This window comes from Oncorhynchus mykiss, chromosome 10, assembly GCF_057628025.1.
Source record: "Oncorhynchus mykiss isolate SJ-2025 chromosome 10, ASM5762802v1, whole genome shotgun sequence".
NCBI lineage: Eukaryota > Metazoa > Chordata > Actinopteri > Salmoniformes > Salmonidae > Oncorhynchus > Oncorhynchus mykiss.
In genome coordinates, this window is record NC_143031.1 from 7,307,168 (window position 1) to 7,327,957 (window position 20,790).

Sequence of the window (20,790 nt, forward strand, 5' to 3'; positions counted from 1 at the left end):
TTGTTGAACTGTATATGGTCTGGTCCTGTAAAATAGCTATTATCATTCTATTTGGTGTCATTCTCTGCTTTTAATGTAAAAATCTATGATGCATATTGATAAGTCTGTATAATTGGTGGGTGAATTGCCAAATTTGTCTTCATTAAATAATAATAAAAAAAAGAAAAAAATGTTTGTCTTTTCTATTAAATTCTACCTATATTAGCATTTCGGTCAGTCAAAGTAACACAAAGTCAAACACAGAATCCCCAGCACAACTGGTTGTTATGTGAAAATATACTTTATTCCTGTAAAAAGATCCAGATTGAAAGAAATCGCCACAATTTCAAGTCAAACAAATCCTCTGTGCTCTACGTCTGACTTATCATCTGACTTATCATCCCTCTGTGCACTACGTCTGACTTATCTTTCCTCTGCGCAGTACATCTAACTTATTATCTGACTTATCGTCTGACTTATCATCCCTCTGTGTCTGACTTATCGTTCCTCTGTGCACTACATCTGACTTATCGTTCCTCTGTGCACTACGTCTGACTTATCATCCCTCTGTGCACTACGTCTGGCTTATCGTTCCCTCTGTGCACTACGTCTGACTTATCGTCCCCTCTGTGCACAACATCTGACTTATCGTCCCTCTGTGCACTACGTCTGACTTATCGTCCCCTCTGTGCACAACATCTGACTTATCGTCCCTCTGTGCACTACGTCTGACTTATCGTCCCTTCTGTGCACGACATCTGACTTATCGTCCCCTCTGTGCACGACGTCTGACTTATCGTCCCTCTGTGCACTACGTCTGACTTATCGTCACTCTGTGCACTACATCTGACTTATCGTTCCTCTGTGCACGACGTCTGACTTATCGTCCCTCTGTGCACTACGTCTGACTTATCGTCACTCTGTGCACTACGTCTGACTTATCGTCCCCTCTGTGCACGACATCTGACTTATCGTCCCCTCTGTGCACGACATCTGACTTATCGTTCCTCTGTGCGCTACGTCTGACTTATCGTTCCTCTGTGCGCTACGTCTGACTTATCGTTCCTCTGTGCACTACGTCTGACTTATCATCCCTCTGTGCACTACGTCTGACTTATCGTTCCTCTGTGCACTACGTCTGACTTATCGTCCCCTCTGTGCACGACATCTGACTTATCGTTCCTCTGTGCGCTACGTCTGACTTATCATCCCTCTGTGCACTACGTCTGACTTATCGTTCCTCTGTGCACTACGTCTGACTTATCGTTCCTCAATCAACAACACTGCATCCACATGCAAAAAGACACCGGAAAAACAACATGAACAAAAACATATTTACAGGTGAGCTTTCCCAAAACAGGGCAATGAAAACCTTAATATACAAAAAGGTAAATCGTCCATTGTTTTCAAAAGAAAGCATACGTAGAGGTTAGGAAAGACAACAACAAAAATTCCCTTCTCTGTTTCATACCTTATAGTCCAAAGCCCCCCATAGTGCCTGGCTTACATTCACGTACAGCTTTACATAAATAGATACATACAGACCTACTCCTGAAACGCCATAATACTCCACACTTCCACTCCACTCCACACTTCCACTCCACTCCACACTTCCACTCCACTCCACACTTCCACTCCACTCCACACTTCCACTCCACACTTCCACTCCACTCCACACTTCCACTCCACTCCACACTTCCACTCCACTCCACACTTCCACTCCACTCCACACTTCCACTCCACTCCACACCACTCCACACTTCCACTCCACTCCACACTTGGCTTCCACTGCGTCGACAACCAAATCAGACGACTAAAATGTTGCACAACAAGTGACGTGAGACCTGTACATAAATAGATAAATATGAGGATAATAAATAAGGCAGAATATGGGGTAAAGTTGTTGTTATGCATGCAGTCAGTATTCAAAGTAGTGTAAACAGTGTATCAAGACTAAGCAAGGTCTTGTAAGGCTAAATAGTATAATGTATAAACTGTTGTCTAAAATGCTTGCTAAGGGTTAAGAAGTCCTATAGGAACGCTGGAGAAGATTAGATGTAGCCTATGTAGAGGCAGACGGGGGCCAGTTGTAGCAGTAGTAGTAGCTCATTCCTAAAGCTTGCAATAATAATTTATGCTAGTAGCTTTCTGACTACAGATTAGAGCAGAGAAGTACATTAATTAAAAAAAAGGCCGTGAAGGAAATCAAATTATCCACTGTACATTTTCAGCCACTTTAAAAGTACCACCTCAACACATACAGTACACTACAGCTACCTCATCATTCCGGCTTCTATCCAGGATTATTCGAGTGGTGAAACAGCTGTCGTCTCCTCCTCCTCCTCCTCCTCCTCCTCCTCATCAACACTTCCTTCATACTTGGCGTGTTCGTTCTGCTATTCGTTATTCTCCCTTTTAATTGATAACACTGAACTATACAATTAAAAATAAAAACAACTAAACAAAACATTCAGAATATAAAAAAAAAAATAAACAGATTTGACTCCTCCAATGTCTGGAGTCAGGTGTGCGTAGACTCCGCCCTCTGCTGGGGCTAATCCAATGGGTTGCAAGCATCGTTCAGAATATTGCAGAATGAACTGTGGGCTATAGAACAGACCTGTTATCAGGTAGAAAATACCTCTGTTGTATGCTCTATTTTGGCCCGCTGCCATAACCCCTGGTGTTTGATGCTTGGTCTCCTCATTATGGTAACAGACAAAGCACCTCATGTCTTTTGGCAAGAATCTTCCTCTTAAGTGAGACAAGGTGGCTCGACACAGACGGAGCCGAGTGACTAAGACTAGTTTTTACCTGAGAAATGATTCAAATGTAACTCGACACAACAAACTAAAATAAACTAATAAAACAAACGTATCAAACAGCATCTATAATTTGGACACCTTCAGAAAGCTTTTTCTGCATATATTATACCAGATGGAACGGTGGGATTAACCATACGACGCAGCTAATGTACATGGGTTGGCTGGATAACCACGGTGGCAGACAGTGAATGCTTCTAAATGCTGTTAAGAGTTGCTAGTCTTGTTCATTGTCCTTTACAACACTCCTAAAAACAGACAACTACATAAAAAAGGAGACAGACAGAGGAACAAGTACCCTGTAAGATGACACTATACTATGACAGTACAGTGACAGGAAATGATCATGATCACACACACACACACACACACACACACACACTTATGAGTATGAGTTCTGTGTCAAGGCATAGACAAGTTTCAGTCTGGCTCCGTCTACACACACACTTTAGAAGACCACAAGGCCTGTCCATCCTCACACTCGTCACAGAAACACACTAAATATCAAACGTTCCCAAACTTCACCAGCCTCTAAAAGAAATGACTTGTTAGTTATCAATCGTAATGAAAGGGAAGCAGTTGTTGTTCAAAGGAACAACTTCCATTCAGCTATACTGTGTAGTGAAATCTTCACAACAAGTGAAAGACTCAAAGTGTACAATTAGCATATGTTTTTGTTGTTGTTGTTATATAGTTAGCTAGTTATAATACTTTTGATATGAGACTCACTGATGTTAAAATACATCCATTATAGAATACATTCCAGATCAATCTGAAAAGTGACAGGGTTGAGAGACAACAGTCGACAGATGAAGGGACCCTCTTCCGTCCTCTCAGTTTAAACTGACAGTGGTTGGAGCGTGGCCTGGACATGGGGCCTCTCCAAGCCTGTCCTCTTAGTTTAAACTGACAGTGGTTGGAGCGTAACCTGGACATGATGCATGGGCCTCTCCAAGCCCGTCCTCTCAGTTTAAACTGACAGTGGTTGGAGCATAGCCAGGACATGATGCCTCTCCAAGCCTGTCCTCTCAGTTTAAACTGACAGTGGTTGGAGCGTAACCTGGACATGATGCCTCTCCAAGCCTGTCCTCTCAGTTTAAACTGACAGTGGTTGGAGCGTAACCTGGACATGATGCATGGGCCTCTCCAAGCCCGTCCTCTCAGTTTAAACTGACAGTGGTTGGAGCGTGGCCTGGACATGGGGCTTCTCCAAGCCTGTCCTCTTAGTTTAAACTGACAGTGGTTGGAGCGTAACCTGGACATGGGGCCTCTCCAAACCCGTCCTCTCAGTTTAAACTGACAGTGGTTGGAGCGTAACCTGGACATGATGCATGGGGCCTCTCCAAGCCTGTCCTCTCAGTTTAAACTGACAGTGGTTGGAGCATAGCCTGGACATGATGCATGGGCCTCTCCAAGCCCATCCTCTCAGTTTAAACTGACAGTGGTTGGAGCGTAACCTGGACATGATGCATGGGCCTCTCCAAGCCCGTCCTCTCAGTTTAAACTGACAGTGGTTGGAGCGTAACCTGGACATGATGCATGGGCCTCTCCAAGCCCGTCCTCTCAGTTTAAACTGACAGTGGTTGGAGCGTAGCCTGGACATGATGCATGGGGCCTCTCCAAGCCAACGATGGAGAGTCTAAATGAAAGTCTAGAGCACCATTTTTAACATCAGTATCTGATCAAATCCTTCCAGATAATACTGCCAGATGAAGGTGAAGGAGAAACCCCTCACAGATTGGACTACTAAAGGTTATCATAGAATCAGTGGGTATTCAGAGGAAGTCTGTAAGCACAGAACAGGTTAGGAGCTGAAATACTTCAACGTGCTCATTAACACGCTCTCAATTGATGCCATCACGTCTAATATACGGCAATGGTTGCATCTGAAATGTCTCCCTATTCCCAAAGTAGTGCACTAAATAGGGAATAGGGTGCTATAGTAGTGCACTATATAGGGAATAGGGTGCTATAGTAGTGCACTATATAGGGAATAGGGTGCCATTTCAGATACACACAAAATACGCTCCACATATTGCCAGCTGGTCTAATAGTATTATATCGAAGAGGTGTATTCAGCTGTATAATATCTTAGTGTATCCACAGTTACTGAATATTACAACTAAACTAACAGCATAGTTCAAGACAACCAAGACTGATAATGATATAAAACTGTTTTCAACAAAAACTGCAATGAGTGGTTAAATGTCCCGAGTTTCAATCCTTCTTGCTGGATCCCAGCTTCTTGAAAAGCTTCTTCCCTTTGGAGAACAAGCTTTTATTTTTCTTGCCCGGTGGGGAGACGTCTGTCTGGTCTGTCTGTGTGGGGCTTTCTGCTGGGACGTGGGGCGGAGAGGTGCTGAGGCTGGCTTGCCTTGGGGTTGGGACAGGGTCCGTGGAGGAGGGTTTTATCATGGCTGCTGCTGCGGACGGATCCAGGTGTTGGTGGTCTGTGTGGACTGGGCCGGTCAGCCCTGTGTGGATGGGTGGATGTGTGTGGGCTGGGCCAGTCAGCCCTGTGTGGATGGGTGGATGTGTGTGGACTGGGCCGGTCAGCCCTGTGTGGAGGGGTGGATGTGTGTGGACTGGGCCAGTCAGCCCTGTGTGGAGGGGTGGATGTGTGTGGGCTGGGCCAGTCAGCCCTGTGTGGATGGGTGGATGTGTGTGGACTGGGCCGGTCAGCCCTGTGTGGAGGGGTGGATGTGTGTGGACTGGGCCGGTCAGCCCTGTGTGGAGGGGTGGATGTGTGTGGACTGGGCCAGTCAGCCCTGTGTGGAGGGGTGGATGTGGAACCTCCTCTGGGAATGTGCTCAGGCTCACCTTGTGGAGGGAAACCATGGAAACAGAGTATAAGAATGCAACAGTTCTTTATTCTTAAAAGTACTGAGGCTTCTACTAAACCTGTCCATCAACTGAAACTGTTAAGTAACATACTATCAACAACAAACTCACTAAGAGTCAGTTATGTCAATTGTACATGAACTGATTGAACACGTAACAGAGGGAAACATTTAACTGTAAACAGTTGGCTAAAGCTAAAAAAAAATATATTTAAAAAAAATCAGGGCCTCTAAATCATCTGGGAAGCCAAGGGATATAAATAATCTGGGAAGCCAAGGGATATAAATCATCTGGGAAGCCAAGGGATATAAATCATCAGGGAAGCCAAGGGATATAAATCATCTGGGAAGCCAAGGGATATAAATCATCTGGGAAGCCAAGGGATATAAATCATCTGGGAAGCCAAGGGATATAAATAATCTGGGAAGCCAAGGGATATAAATCATCTGGGAAGCCAAGGGATATAAATCATCTGGGAAGCCAAGGGATATAAATAATCTGGGAAGCCAAGGGATATAAATCATCAGGGAAGCCAAGGGATATAAATCATCAGGGAAGCCAAGGGATATAAATAATCTGGGAAGCCAAGGGATACAGGAGAACGGTTGGGTGGGGTGAGCAGAGAATACCCAGTTGGTCAGAAATCTCAGCCCGTCAACCTGGGCCTGATCTTGTGAACATGGACAGGAGGCTACACATCTGAGGAGACTAGTACTGGTAAGGTAAGAATGAGGATGAACAGCAGCACAGGATGGAGGGAGTGGGAAGCACTAGTTACTAACACTCAGCTTGGGAGGGTGTGATCCCCCTCAGAGACACTCACGCTTTAAGTCTTAAAGTGCACAGTTCGTTTCTGCTTCTTCAAAAGCCCATGCAGGAAACAGAAGGAGAAAATAAAATGTAAAAACAGAAATGATAGAGACTTAACCAAAAGAGTAAGACATAAGGTGACAGGGATATGACAACAAAAAAACAACATAAAAAGGGGACATATATATTATATTTCGGAAAATGGTCGGCATAGAAATATTGTCAGTGTTCTGCAACATCAAATGGTCAGCAGGATACCACCTTGCATCCCCACTGCTGGTTTGCCTCTGAAGCTAAGTAGGGTTGTCCCTAGATGGGATACCAGATGATGCTGGAAGTGGTGTTGGAGGGCAAGTAGGAGGCACTCTTTCCTCTGGTCTAAAATGTAATTATAATATCCCAATTCCCCAGGGCAGTGATTGGGGATGTTAAACGAGTCTCCTGACTCTCTGTGGTCATTAAACATCCCAAGGCACTTATTGTAAGAGGAGGGGTGTCCTGGCTAAATTCCCAATATGGCCACCTAACCATCCCCAGCTTCCAATTGGCTCATTCATCCCCCCTGTAACTATTCCCCAGGTCCTTTCTGTAAATGAGAACGTGTTCTCGGTCAAATTACCTGGTGAAATAAATGCTGTGTGGGAGTTCCACATCTCCCCCCCCCCCCCCCCCCCAAAAAAAAAAAGAAAGATTAGAACTTCTTTCCCGTCAGGCTTTGAGAGGCAACGGGCTACAAACGTTTTGGCTACAAGGCCGTCATACGCGTCCACACAGTGTGCTGACCGTACCTGCGATTCTGTCCTGAGCTCGGCTACAGACGGAGGCTGGGAGTCAAATGGTGGAGCTTTCCCAGCAGCCTCTGGGGCAGCCTGTAGGAAGTTAGACGGGACCAGGCCTTTGTGTCCGTTCAGGTCACCCTGGAAACGACGCACATTAGACACCCACATCACACATGTATAACCTTTGACCTTAGGCAATCAAAAAAGACAGTCCGCGAGCATGTCTGTGCATCACCTACACCTGTATTAATACTTTAACAACAACAACAACGTCCTCGTCATTCACATGGTCACGTTTTTAAGATGTTAAAAACAGTTAAACATTTTTTACAGCCTTCTCAGTGTTTGTTTGCACACCTGAGACAGAGAGAGAGAGACACACAGAGAGAGAGACAGAGAGAGAGAGACACAGAGAGAGAGACACAGAGAGAGAGACACAGAGCGAGAGAGACACACAGGGAGACACAGAGACACATAGACAGATAGACAGATACCAGATACACTTACATAGAAGAACCCATCATCGTCCATGTCACCAAACACATAGATGATATCCCCGGCACCAAAGGTCAGCTCAACCTGCAGATGGCCATAGAGAAGACCATGATAACAATAGGACTTTATCTTTCCCAAAATGGAGTAACATCAACTGGTAAGGCCTGATTGGTACGAGACTTGTTTCCATTGTCCAGTACAGACAATAGAACATTAGAGCTCCAACTAGACTGTCTAGTGAATCGGAAACGCGTCTTTTTACTGTCTGTTTTAAAATATAACTATAACACAAGCCTTCGTTAAAGGGAACAGCATGACGCTCACCTCGATGTCAGCGTTGGGAGAACTCTCTCGAGGGTCGTAATCAAAGATGGCCTTCATCCTGCGAGGACCGGTGTCCACCGGGTTGGCCGTGGCGACATCAGATTGGCTGGGATCTGTCAATCAAACACAGAAATACAGAGTCAGATTTCTGACCCATTTTTTGAGTGGAACATCTTGTTCATTTTAATTTCCATGCAGTTACTAGTAACTCATGCAGCACACAATCACCGGGAGAACCGAGAGTACAAGATGAACAACAGCAGAGGCTGGCTTTGAGGATGTTTTTGGACCTTTTCTTTGCAGGCCTTCAGGATGGTGAGGGTCACATAAAAGAGTCAAACCAGTTTGGTCTGTTTTCACTCAGTTTGGTCTGTTTTCACTCAGTTTGGTCTGTTTTCACTCAGTTTGGTCTGTTTTCACTCAGTTTGGTCTGTTTTCACTCAGTTCAGTCTGAGTGAATACAACAGTTGGAGACTTAAACCTGAAATGCTTTCTTAAGAGTCCTTCCCAGATCAATGTGGAGCTATATACAGGGAGTACAAGATCAATGTGGAGCTATATACAGGAAGTACCAGTACCTGATCAATGTGGAGCTATAAACAGGAAGTACCAGATCAATGTGGAGCTATATACAAGAAGTACCAGATCAAGGTGGAGCTATATACAGGAAGTACCAGATCAATGTGGAGTTATATACAGGAAGTACCAGTACCAGATCAATGTGGAGCTATAAACAGGAAGTACCAGATCAATGTGGAGCTATATACAGGTTAGTACCAGATCAATGTGGAGCTATATACAGGTTAGTACCAGATCAATGTGGAGCTATATACAGGAAGTACCAGTACCAGATCAATGTGGAGCTATAAACAGGAAGTACCAGATCAATGTGGAGCTATATACAGGTTAGTACCAGATCAATGTGGAGCTATATACAGGGAGTACCAGTACCAGATCAATGTGGAGCTATAAACAGGAAGTACCAGATCAATGTGGAGCTATATACAGGTTAGTACCAGATCAATGTGGAGCTATATACAGGTTAGTACCAGATCAATGTGGAGCTATAAACAGGAAGTACCAGATCAATGTGGAGCTATATACAAGAAGTACCAGATCAAGGTGGAGCTATATACAGGAAGTACCAGATCAATGTGGAGTTATATACAGGAAGTACCAGTACCAGATCAATGTGGAGCTATAAACAGGAAGTACCAGATCAATGTGGAGCTATATACAGGTTAGTACCAGATCAATGTGGAGCTATATACAGGTTAGTACCAGATCAATGTGGAGCTATATACAGGAAGCACCAGTACCAGATCAATGTGGAGCTATAAACAGGAAGTACCAGATCAATGTGGAGCTATATACAGGTTAGTACCAGATCAATGTGGAGCTATATACAGGGAGTACCAGTACCAGATCAATGTGGAGCTATAAACAGGAAGTACCAGATCAATGTGGAGCTATATACAGGTTAGTACCAGATCAATGTGGAGCTATATACAGGAAGTACCAGATCAATGTGGAGCTATATACAGGTTAGTACCAGATCAATGTGGAGCTATATACAGGTTAGTACCAGATCAATGTGGAGCTATATACAGGTTAGTACCAGATCAATGTGGAGCTATATACAGGGAGTACCAGTACCAGATCAATGTGGAGCTATAAACAGGAAGTACCAGATCAATGTGGAGCTATATACAGGTTAGTACCAGATCAATGTGGAGCTATATACAGGTTAGTACCAGATCAATGTGGAGCTATAAACAGGAAGTACCAGATCAATGTGGAGCTATATACAGGTTAGTACCAGATCAATGTGGAGCTATATACAGGTTAGTACCAGATCAATGTGGAGCTATATACAGGAAGTACCAGTACCAGATCAATGTGGAGCTATAAACAGGAAGTACCAGATCAATGTGGAGCTATATACAGGTTAGTACCAGATCAATGTGGAGCTATATACAGGGAGTACCAGTACCAGATCAATGTGGAGCTATAAACAGGAAGTACCAGATCAATGTGGAGCTATATACAGGTTAGTACCAGATCAATGTGGAGCTATATACAGGAAGTACCAGTACCAGATCAATGTGGAGCTATAAACAGGAAGTACCAGATCAATGTGGAGCTATATACAGGTTAGTACCAGATCAATGTGGAGCTATATACAGGGAGTACCAGTACCAGATCAATGTGGAGCTATAAACAGGAAGTACCAGATCAATGTGGAGCTATATACAGGTTAGTACCAGATCAATGTGGAGCTATATACAGGAAGTACCAGATCAATGTGGAGCTATATACAGGAAGTACCAGATCAATGTGGAGCTATATACAGGAAGTACCAGATCAATGTGGAGCTATATACAGGAAGTACCAGATCAATGTGGAGATATATACAGGAAGTACCAGATCAATGTGGAGCTATATACAGGGAGTACCAAATCAATGTGGAGCTATAAACAGGAAGTACCAGATCAATGTGGAGCTATATACAGGAAGTACCAGATCAATGTGGAGCTATATACAGGAAGTACCAGATCAATGTGGAGCTATAAACAGGGAGTACCAGATCAATGTGGAGCTATAAACAGGAAGTACCAGATCAATGTGGAGCTATATACAGGGAGTACCAGATCAATGTGGAGCTATAAACAGGGAGTACCAGATCAATGTGGAGCTATATACAGGGAGTACCAGATCAATGTGGAGCTATAAACAGGGAGTACCAGATCAATGTGGAGCTATATACAGGGAGTACCAGATCAATGTGGAGCTATATACAGGAAGTACCAGATCAATGTGCAGCTATATACAGGGAGTACCAGTACCAGATCAATGTGGAGCTATATACAGGAAGTACCAGATCAAGGTGGAGCTATATACAGGAAGTACCAGATCAATGTGGAGCTATATACAGGAAGTACCAGATCAATGTGGAGCTATAAACAGGGAGTACCAGATCAATGTGGAGCTATAAACAGGAAGTACCAGATCAATGTGGAGCTATATACAGGGAGTACCAGATCAATGTGGAGCTATAAACAGGGAGTACCAGATCAATGTGGAGCTATATACAGGGAGTACCAGATCAATGTGGAGCTATAAACAGGGAGTACCAGATCAATGTGGAGCTATATACAGGGAGTACCAGATCAATGTGGAGCTATATACAGGAAGTACCAGATCAATGTGCAGCTATATACAGGGAGTACCAGTACCAGATCAATGTGGAGCTATATACAGGAAGTACCAGATCAAGGTGGAGCTATATACAGGTTAGTACCAGATCAATGTGGAGATATATACAGGGAGCACCAGAACAATGTGGAGCTATATACAGGAAGTACCAGATCAATGTGGAGCTGAATACAGGAAGTACCAGATCAATGTCGAGCTATATACAGGGAGCACCAGATCAATGTGGAGATATATACAGGGAGCACCAGAACAATGTGGAGCTATATACAGGGAGTACCAGATCAATGTGGAGCTATATACAGGAAGTACCAGATCAATGTGGAGCTATATACAGGTTAGTACCAGATCAATGTGGAGCTATATACAGGGAGTACCAGATCAATGTGGAGCTATATACAGGAAGTACCAGATCAATGTGGAGCTATAAACAGGGAGTACCAGATCAATGTGGAGCTATATACAGGGAGTACCAGATCAATGTGGAGCTATATACAGGGTGTACCAGATCAATGTGGAGCTATAAACAGGGAGTACCAGATCAATGTGGAGCTATATACAGGAAGTACCAGAACATTGTGGAGCTATATACAGGTTAGTATCAGTACCAGATCAATGTGGAGCTATATACAGGGAGTACCAGATCAATGTGGAGCTATATACAGGGTGTACCAGATCAATGTGGAGCTATAAACAGGGAGTACCAGATCAATGTGGAGCTATATACAGGAAGTACCAGAACATTGTGGAGCTATATACAGGTTAGTATCAGTACCAGATCAATGTGGAGCTATATACAGGGAGTACCAGATCAACGTGGAGCTATATACAGGAAGTACCAGATCAATGTGGAGCTATATACAGGAAGTACCAGTACCAGATCAATGTGGAGCTATATACAGGAAGTACCAGATCAATGTGGAGCTATATACAGGAATTACCAGATCAATATGGAGCTATATACAGGAAGTACCAGATCAATGTGGAGCTATATACAGGAAGTACCAGATCAATGTGGAGCTATATACAGGAAGTACCAGCTCAATGTGGAGCTATATACAGGAAGTACCAGTACAAGATCAATGTGGCGCTACATACAGGAACTACCAGATCAATGTGGAGCTACATACAGGAAGTACCAGATCAATGTGGATCTATATACAGGAAGTACCAGATCAATGTGGAGCTATATACAGGAAGTACCAGCTCAATGTGGAGCTATATACAGGAAGTACCAGTACCAGATCAATGTGGCGCTACATACAGGAAGTACCAGATCAATGTGGAGCTACATACAGGAAGTACCAGATCAATGTGGAGCTATATACAGGAAGTACCAGATCAATGTGGAGCTATATACAGGAAGTACCAGATCAGTGTGGAGCTATATACAGGGAGTACCAGTACCTGATCAATGTGAAGCTATATACAGGGAGTACCAGATCAATGTGAAGCTATATACAGGGAGTACCAGTACCAGATCAATGTGAAGCTATATACAGGGAGTACCAGTACCAGATCAATGTGAAGCTATATACAGGGAGTACCAGTACCAGATCAATGTGAAGCTATATACAGGGAGTACCAGTACCAGATCAATGTGGAGCTATATACAGGTTAGTACCAGATCAATGTGGAGCTATATACAGGGAGTACCAGATCAATGTGGAGCTATATACAGGAATTACCAGATCAATATGGAGCTATATACAGGAAGTACCAGATCAATGTGGAGCTATATACAGGAAGTACCAGATCAATGTGGAGCTATATACAGGAAGTACCAGCTCAATGTGGAGCTATATACAGGAAGTACCAGTACAAGATCAATGTGGCGCTACATACAGGAACTACCAGATCAATGTGGAGCTACATACAGGAAGTACCAGATCAATGTGGATCTATATACAGGAAGTACCAGATCAATGTGGAGCTATATACAGGAAGTACCAGCTCAATGTGGAGCTATATACAGGAAGTACCAGTACCAGATCAATGTGGCGCTACATACAGGAAGTACCAGATCAATGTGGAGCTACATACAGGAAGTACCAGATCAATGTGGAGCTATATACAGGAAGTACCAGATCAATGTGGAGCTATATACAGGAAGTACCAGATCAATATGGCGCTATATACAGGAAGTACCAGATCAATGTGGCGCTATATACAGGAAGTACCAGATCAATGTGGCGCTATATACAGGAAGTACCAGATCAGTGTGGAGCTATATACAGGGAGTACCAGTACCTGATCAATATGAAGCTATATACAGGGAGTACCAGATCAATGTGAAGCTATATACAGGGAGTACAAGTACCAGATCAATGTGAAGCTATATACAGGGAGTACCAGTACCAGATCAATGTGAAGCTATATACAGGGAGTACCAGTACCAGATCAATGTGAAGCTATATACAGGAAGTACCAGATCAATGTGGAGCTATATACAGGAAGTACCAGATCAATGTGGAGCTATATACAGGTTAGTACCAGATCAATGTGGAGCTATATACAGGTTAGTACCAGATCAATGTGGAGCTATATACAGGGAGTACCAGATCAATGTGGAGCTAAATACAGGGAGTACCAGATCAATGTGGAGCTATAAACAGGGAGTACCAGATCAATGTGGAGCTATATACAGGGAGTACCAGATCAATGTGGAGCTATATACAGGAAGTACCAGATCAATGTGCAGCTATATACAGGGAGTACCAGTACCAGATCAATGTGGAGCTATATACAGGAAGTACCAGATCAAGGTGGAGCTATATACAGGTTAGTACCAGATCAATGTGGAGATATATACAGGGAGCACCAGACAATGTGGAGCTATATACAGGAAGTACCAGATCAATGTGGAGCTGAATACAGGAAGTACCAGATCAATGTCGAGCTATATACAGGGAGCACCAGATCAATGTGGAGATATATACAGGGAGCACCAGAACAATGTGGAGCTATATACAGGGAGTACCAGATCAATGTGGAGCTATATACAGGAAGTACCAGATCAATGTGGAGCTATATACAGGTTAGTACCAGATCAATGTGGAGCTATATACAGGGAGTACCAGATCAATGTGGAGCTATATACAGGAAGTACCAGATCAATGTGGAGCTATAAACAGGGAGTACCAGATCAATGTGGAGCTATATACAGGGAGTACCAGATCAATGTGGAGCTATATACAGGGTGTACCAGATCAATGTGGAGCTATAAACAGGGAGTACCAGATCAATGTGGAGCTATATACAGGAAGTACCAGAACATTGTGGAGCTATATACAGGTTAGTATCAGTACCAGATCAATGTGGAGCTATATACAGGGAGTACCAGATCAACGTGGAGCTATATACAGGAAGTACCAGATCAATGTGGAGCTATATACAGGAAGTACCAGTACCAGATCAATGTGGAGCTATATACAGGAATTACCAGATCAATATGGAGCTATATACAGGAAGTACCAGATCAATGTGGAGCTATATACAGGAAGTACCAGATCAATGTGGAGCTATATACAGGAAGTACCAGCTCAATGTGGAGCTATATACAGGAAGTACCAGTACAAGATCAATGTGGCGCTACATACAGGAACTACCAGATCAATGTGGAGCTACATACAGGAAGTACCAGATCAATGTGGATCTATATACAGGAAGTACCAGATCAATGTGGAGCTATATACAGGAAGTACCAGCTCAATGTGGAGCTATATACAGGAAGTACCAGTACCAGATCAATGTGGCGCTACATACAGGAAGTACCAGATCAATGTGGAGCTACATACAGGAAGTACCAGATCAATGTGGAGCTATATACAGGAAGTACCAGATCAATGTGGAGCTATATACAGGAAGTACCAGATCAGTGTGGAGCTATATACAGGGAGTAGCAGTACCTGATCAATGTGAAGCTATATACAGGGAGTACCAGTACCAGATCAATGTGAAGCTATATACAGGGAGTACCAGTACCAGATCAATGTGAAGCTATATACAGGGAGTACCAGTACCAGATCAATGTGGAGCTATATACAGGTTAGTACCAGATCAATGTGGAGCTATATACAGGGAGTACCAGATCAATGTGGAGCTATATACAGGAATTACCAGATCAATATGGAGCTATATACAGGAAGTACCAGATCAATGTGGAGCTATATACAGGAAGTACCAGATCAATGTGGAGCTATATACAGGAAGTACCAGATCAGTGTGGAGCTATATACAGGGAGTACCAGTACCTGATCAATGTGAAGCTATATACAGGGAGTACCAGTACCAGATCAATGTGAAGCTATATACAGGGAGTACCAGTACCAGATCAATGTGAAGCTATATACAGGGAGTACCAGTACCAGATCAATGTGGAGCTATATACAGGAAGTACCAGATCAATGTGGAGCTATATACAGGGAGTACCAGATCAATGTGGAGCTATATACAGGAATTACCAGATCAATATGGAGCTATATACAGGAAGTACCAGATCAATGTGGAGCTATATACAGGAAGTACCAGATCAATGTGGAGCTATATACAGGAAGTACCAGCTCAATGTGGAGCTATATACAGGAAGTATCAGTTCAAATCCCCTAGCTGACAAGGTACAAAATCTGTCGTTCTGCCCCTGAACAGGCAGTTAACCCACTGTTCCTAGGCCGTCATTGAAAATAAGAATTTGTTCTTAACTGACTTGCCTAGTAAAATAAAGGTAAAAAAAAAAAAAAAAAAAAAAAGGAACTACCAGATCAATGTGGAGCTACATAGAGGAAGTACCAGATCAATGTGGATCTATATACAGGAAGTACCAGATCAATGTGGAGCTATATACAGGAAGTACCAGCTCAATGTGGAGCTATATACAGGAAGTACCAGTACCAGATCAATGTGGCGCTACATACAGGAAGTACCAGATCAATGTGGCGCTACATACAGGAAGTACCAGATCAATGTGGAGCTATATACAGGAAGTACCAGATCAATGTGGAGCTATATACAGGAAGTACCAGATCAATATGGCGCTATATACAGGAAGTACCAGATCAATGTGGCGCTATATACAGGAAGTACCAGATCAATGTGGCGCTATATACAGGAAGTACCAGATCAGTGTGGAGCTATATACAGGGAGTACCAGTACCTGATCAATGTGAAGCTATATACAGGGAGTACCAGATCAATGTGAAGCTATATACAGGGAGTACAAGTACCAGATCAATGTGAAGCTATATACAGGGAGTACCAGATCAATGTGGCGCTATATACAGGAAGTACCAGATCAATGTGGCGCTATATACAGGAAGTACCAGTACCAGATCAATGTGAAGCTATATACAGGGAGTACCAGATCAATGTGGAGCTATATACAGGGAGTACCAGATCAATGTGAAGCTATATACAGGGAGTACCAGTACCAGATCAATGTGGAGCTATATACAGGGAGTACCAGTACCAAATCAATGTGGAGCTATGTACAGGAAGTATCAGTACCAGATAAATGTGGAGCTATATACAGGGAGTATCATGTCAATGTGGAGATATATACAGGGAGTATCAGTACCAGATCAATGTGGATATATATACAGGGAGTATCAGTACCAGATCAATGTGTAGCTATTTAAAGGGAGTTCCAGATCAATGTGGAGATATATACAGGGAGTACCAGATCAATGTGGAGATATATACAGGGAGTACCAGATCAATGTGGATATATATGCAGGGAGTACCAGATCAATGTGGAGATATATATAGGGAGTATCAGTACCAGATCAATGTGTAGCTATTTAAAGGGAGTTCCAGATCAATGTGGAGATATATACAGGGAGTACCAGATCAATGTGGAGATATATACAGGGAGTACCAGATCAATGTGGAGATATATACAGGGAGTACCAGCACCAGATCAATGTGCAGCTATATACAGGGAGTATCTGATCAATGTGGAGATTTGAGGTAGATATGTACATGAAGGCAGGGTAAAGTGACTAGACATCAGGATAGATAATAATAATAAAAACAGAGTAGCAGCAGTATATGATGAGTTTAAAAGTGTGTTGTGTGTGTGCATATGTAGTGTATGTGAAAGTGTAAGTGAGTATGTGAAAGTGTGTGTGTGTGTGTGTGCGTTTGAGTGTGTGTGTGTGTGTGTGTGTGTGTGTTTGAGTGTGTGTGTGTGTGTGTGTGTTTGAGTGTGTGTGTGTGTGTGTGTGTGTGTGTTTGAGTGTGTGTGTGTGTGTGTGTGTTTGAGTGTGTGCGTGTGTGTGTGTGTGTGTGTGTGTGTGTGTGTGTGTGTTTGAGTGTCACTATAACTGTCAGTTCAAAACAAGAAGAGACTTGAGAGTTCACGTGATGATGATGATGTCCCTTAGAACATTACATGACACAACATCAGGAGGAAGAGGACATCGTCATCACCAGCACTGTTATCAACAGGCAAGCAGACAGTCCTTGGTGGTAGCAGGATGAGGTTAGAATGACGCAGCAAGTCAGAGACCGATTTAGAGAGGTCGCATGTTGATGATGTCATGGGTATCTAGTATAACACATGCAGGTTTCCAGTGGAGACTTGAGAAGTTAGAGAAACGTCGTACGTACGTGTTATTTCTTACATTAGTACACCAGGTCATCTTAGGTTTCATTACATACAGTCGAGAAGAACTACTGAATATAAGATCAGCGTCAACTCACCATCAGTACGACCAAGAATATGTTTTTCGCGACGCGGATCCTGTGTTCTGCCTTTCACCCAGGACAACGGAATGGATCCCATGCAGCGACCCAAAAAAAACACTCCGAAAAAGAGGGAAACGAGGCGGTCTTCTGGTCAGACTCCGGAGACGGGCACATCGTGCACCACTCCCTAGCATTCTTCTCGCCAATGTCCAGTCTCTTGACAACAAGGTTGATGAAATCCGAGCAAGGGTAGCATTCCAGAGGGACATCAGAGACTGTAACGTTCTTTGCTTCACGGAAACATGGCTCACTGGAGAGACGCTATCGGAGGCGGTGCAGCCAGCGGGTTTCTCCACGCATCGCGCCGACAGAAACAAACATCTTTCTGGTAAGAAGAGGGGCGGGGGCCTATGCCTTATGGCTAACGAGACATGGTGTGATGAAAGAAACATACAGGAACTCAAATCCTTCTGTTCACCTGATTTAGAATTCCTCACAATCAAATGTAGACCGCATTATCTACCAAGAGAATTCTCTTCGATTATAATCACAGCCGTATTTATCCCCCCCCAAGCAGACACATCGATGGCTCTGAACGAACTTTATTTGACTCTTTGCAAACTGGAATCCATTTATCCGGAGGCTGCATTCATTGTAGCTGGGGATTTTAACAAAGCTAATCTGAAAACAAGACTCCCTAAATGTGATCAGCAAATCGATTGCGCAACCAGGGGTGGAAAAACCTTGGATCATTGTTACTCTAACTTCCGCGACGCATATAAGGCCCTGCCCCGCCCTCCTTTCGGAAAAGCTGACCACGACTCCATTTTGTTGATCCCTGCCTACAGACAGAAACTAAAACAAGAGGCTCCCACGCTGAGGTCTGTCCAACGCTGGTCCGACCAAGCTGACTCCTCACTCCAAGACTGCTTCCATCACGTGGACTGGGACATGTTTCGTATTGCGTCAGATAACAATATTGACGAATACGCTGATTCGGTGTGCGAGTTCATTAGAACGTGCGTTGAAGATGTCGTTCCCATAGCAACGATTAAAACATTCCCTAACCAGAAACCGTGGATTGATGGCAGCATTCGCGTGAAACTGAAAGCGCGAACCACTGCTTTTAATCAGGGCAAGGTGACTGGTAACATGACCGAATACAAACAGTGCAGCTATTCCCTCCGCAAGGATATCAAACAAGCTAAGCGTCAGTACAGAGACAAAGTAGAATCTCAATTCAACGGCTCAGACACAAGAGGCATGTGGCAGGGTCTACAGTCAATCACGGACTACAAGAAGAAATCCAGCCCAGTCACGGACCAGGATGTCCTGCTCCCAGGCAGACTAAATAACTTTTTTGCCCGCTTTGAGGACAATACAGTGCCACTGACACGGCCTGCAACGAAAACATGCGGACTCTCCTTCACTGCAGCCGAGGTGAGTAAGACATTTAAACGTGTTAACCCTCGCAAGGCTGCAGGCCCAGACGGCATCCCCAGCCGCGCCCTCAGAGCATGCGCAGACCAGCTGGCCGGTGTGTTTACGGACATATTCAATCAATCCCTATACCAGTCTGCTGTTCCCACATGCTTCAAGAGGGCCACCATTGTTCCTGTTCCCAAGAAAGCTAAGGTAACTGAGCTAAACGACTACCGCCCCGTAGCACTCACTTCCGTCATCATGAAGTGCTTTGAGAAACTAGTCAAGGACCATATCACCTCCACCCTACCCGACACCCTAGACCCACTCCAATTTGCTTACCGCCCAAATAGGTCCACAGACGATGCAATCTCAACCACAATGCACACTGCCCTAACCCATCTGGACAAGAGGAATACCTATGTGAGAATGCTGTTCATCGACTACAGCTCGGCATTCAACACCATAGTACCCTCCAAGCTCGTCATCAAGCTCGAAACCCTGGGTCTCGACCCCGCCCTGTGTAACTGGGTACTGGACTTCCTGACGGGCCGCCCCCAGGTGGTGAGGGTAGGCAACAACATCTCCACCCCGCTGATCCTCAACACTGGGGCCCCACAAGGGTGCTTTCTGAGCCCTCTCCTGTACTCCCTGTTCACCCACGACTGCGTGGCCACGCACGCCTCCAACTCAATCATCAAGTTTGCGGACGACACAACAGTGGTAGGCTTGATTACCAACAACGACGAGACGGCCTACAGGGAGGAGGTGAGGGCCCTCGGAGTGTGGTGTCAGGAAAATAACCTCACACTCAACGTCAACAAAACTAAGGAGATGATTGTGGACTTCAGGAAACAGCAGAGGGAACACCCCCCTATCCACATTGATGGAACAGTAGTGGAGAGGGTAGCAAGTTTTAAGTTCCTCGGCATACACATCACAGACAAACTGAATTGGTCCACTCACACAGACAGCATCGTGAAGAAGGCGCAGCAGCGCCACTTCAACCTCAGGAGGCTGAAGAAATTCGGTTTGTCACCAAAAGCACTCACAAACTTCTACAGATGCACAATCGAGAGCATCCTGGCGGGCTGTATCACCGCCTGGTACGGCAACTGCTCCGCCCACAACCGTAAGGCTCTCCAGAGGGTAGTGAGGTCTGCACAACGCATCACCGGGGGCAAACTACCTGCCCTCCAGGACACCTACACCACCCGATGTTACAGGAAGGCCATAAAGATCATCAAGGACATCAACCACCCGAGCCACTGCCTGTTCACCCCGCTATCATCCAGAAGGCGAGGTCAGTACAGGTGCATCAAAGCTGGGACCGAGAGACTGAAAAACAGCTTCTATCTCAAGGCCATCAGACTGTTAAACAGCCACCACTAACATTGAGTGGCTGCTGCCAACACACTGAC

At 44.3% G+C, this 20,790-nt stretch overlaps 1 protein-coding gene across 3 annotated transcripts in view; it reads right to left on the minus strand.

Annotated features, from left to right (window-relative positions):
* Positions 1 to 261: 261 nt before the first annotated feature.
* Positions 262 to 20,790, minus strand: part of LOC110533297 (RIMS-binding protein 2) — a 224,743-nt gene continuing 204,214 nt past the window's right edge. Inside the window, exons 10-13 of one of the 3 annotated variants that reach the window (XM_090188851.1) lie at positions 8,051 to 8,163; positions 7,739 to 7,810; positions 7,241 to 7,369; positions 262 to 5,621 (exon numbers count right to left, since the gene is read on the minus strand). In XM_090188851.1, coding sequence (XP_090044977.1) covers positions 5,019 to 5,621; positions 7,241 to 7,369; positions 7,739 to 7,810; positions 8,051 to 8,163 — 917 coding nt within the window. In that variant the 3' untranslated portion in view covers positions 262 to 5,018. The remainder of the gene's footprint in view (positions 5,622 to 7,240; positions 7,370 to 7,738; positions 7,811 to 8,050; positions 8,164 to 20,790) is intronic. The other 2 variants (XM_090188854.1, XM_090188853.1) reach the window with 2 other exon arrangements.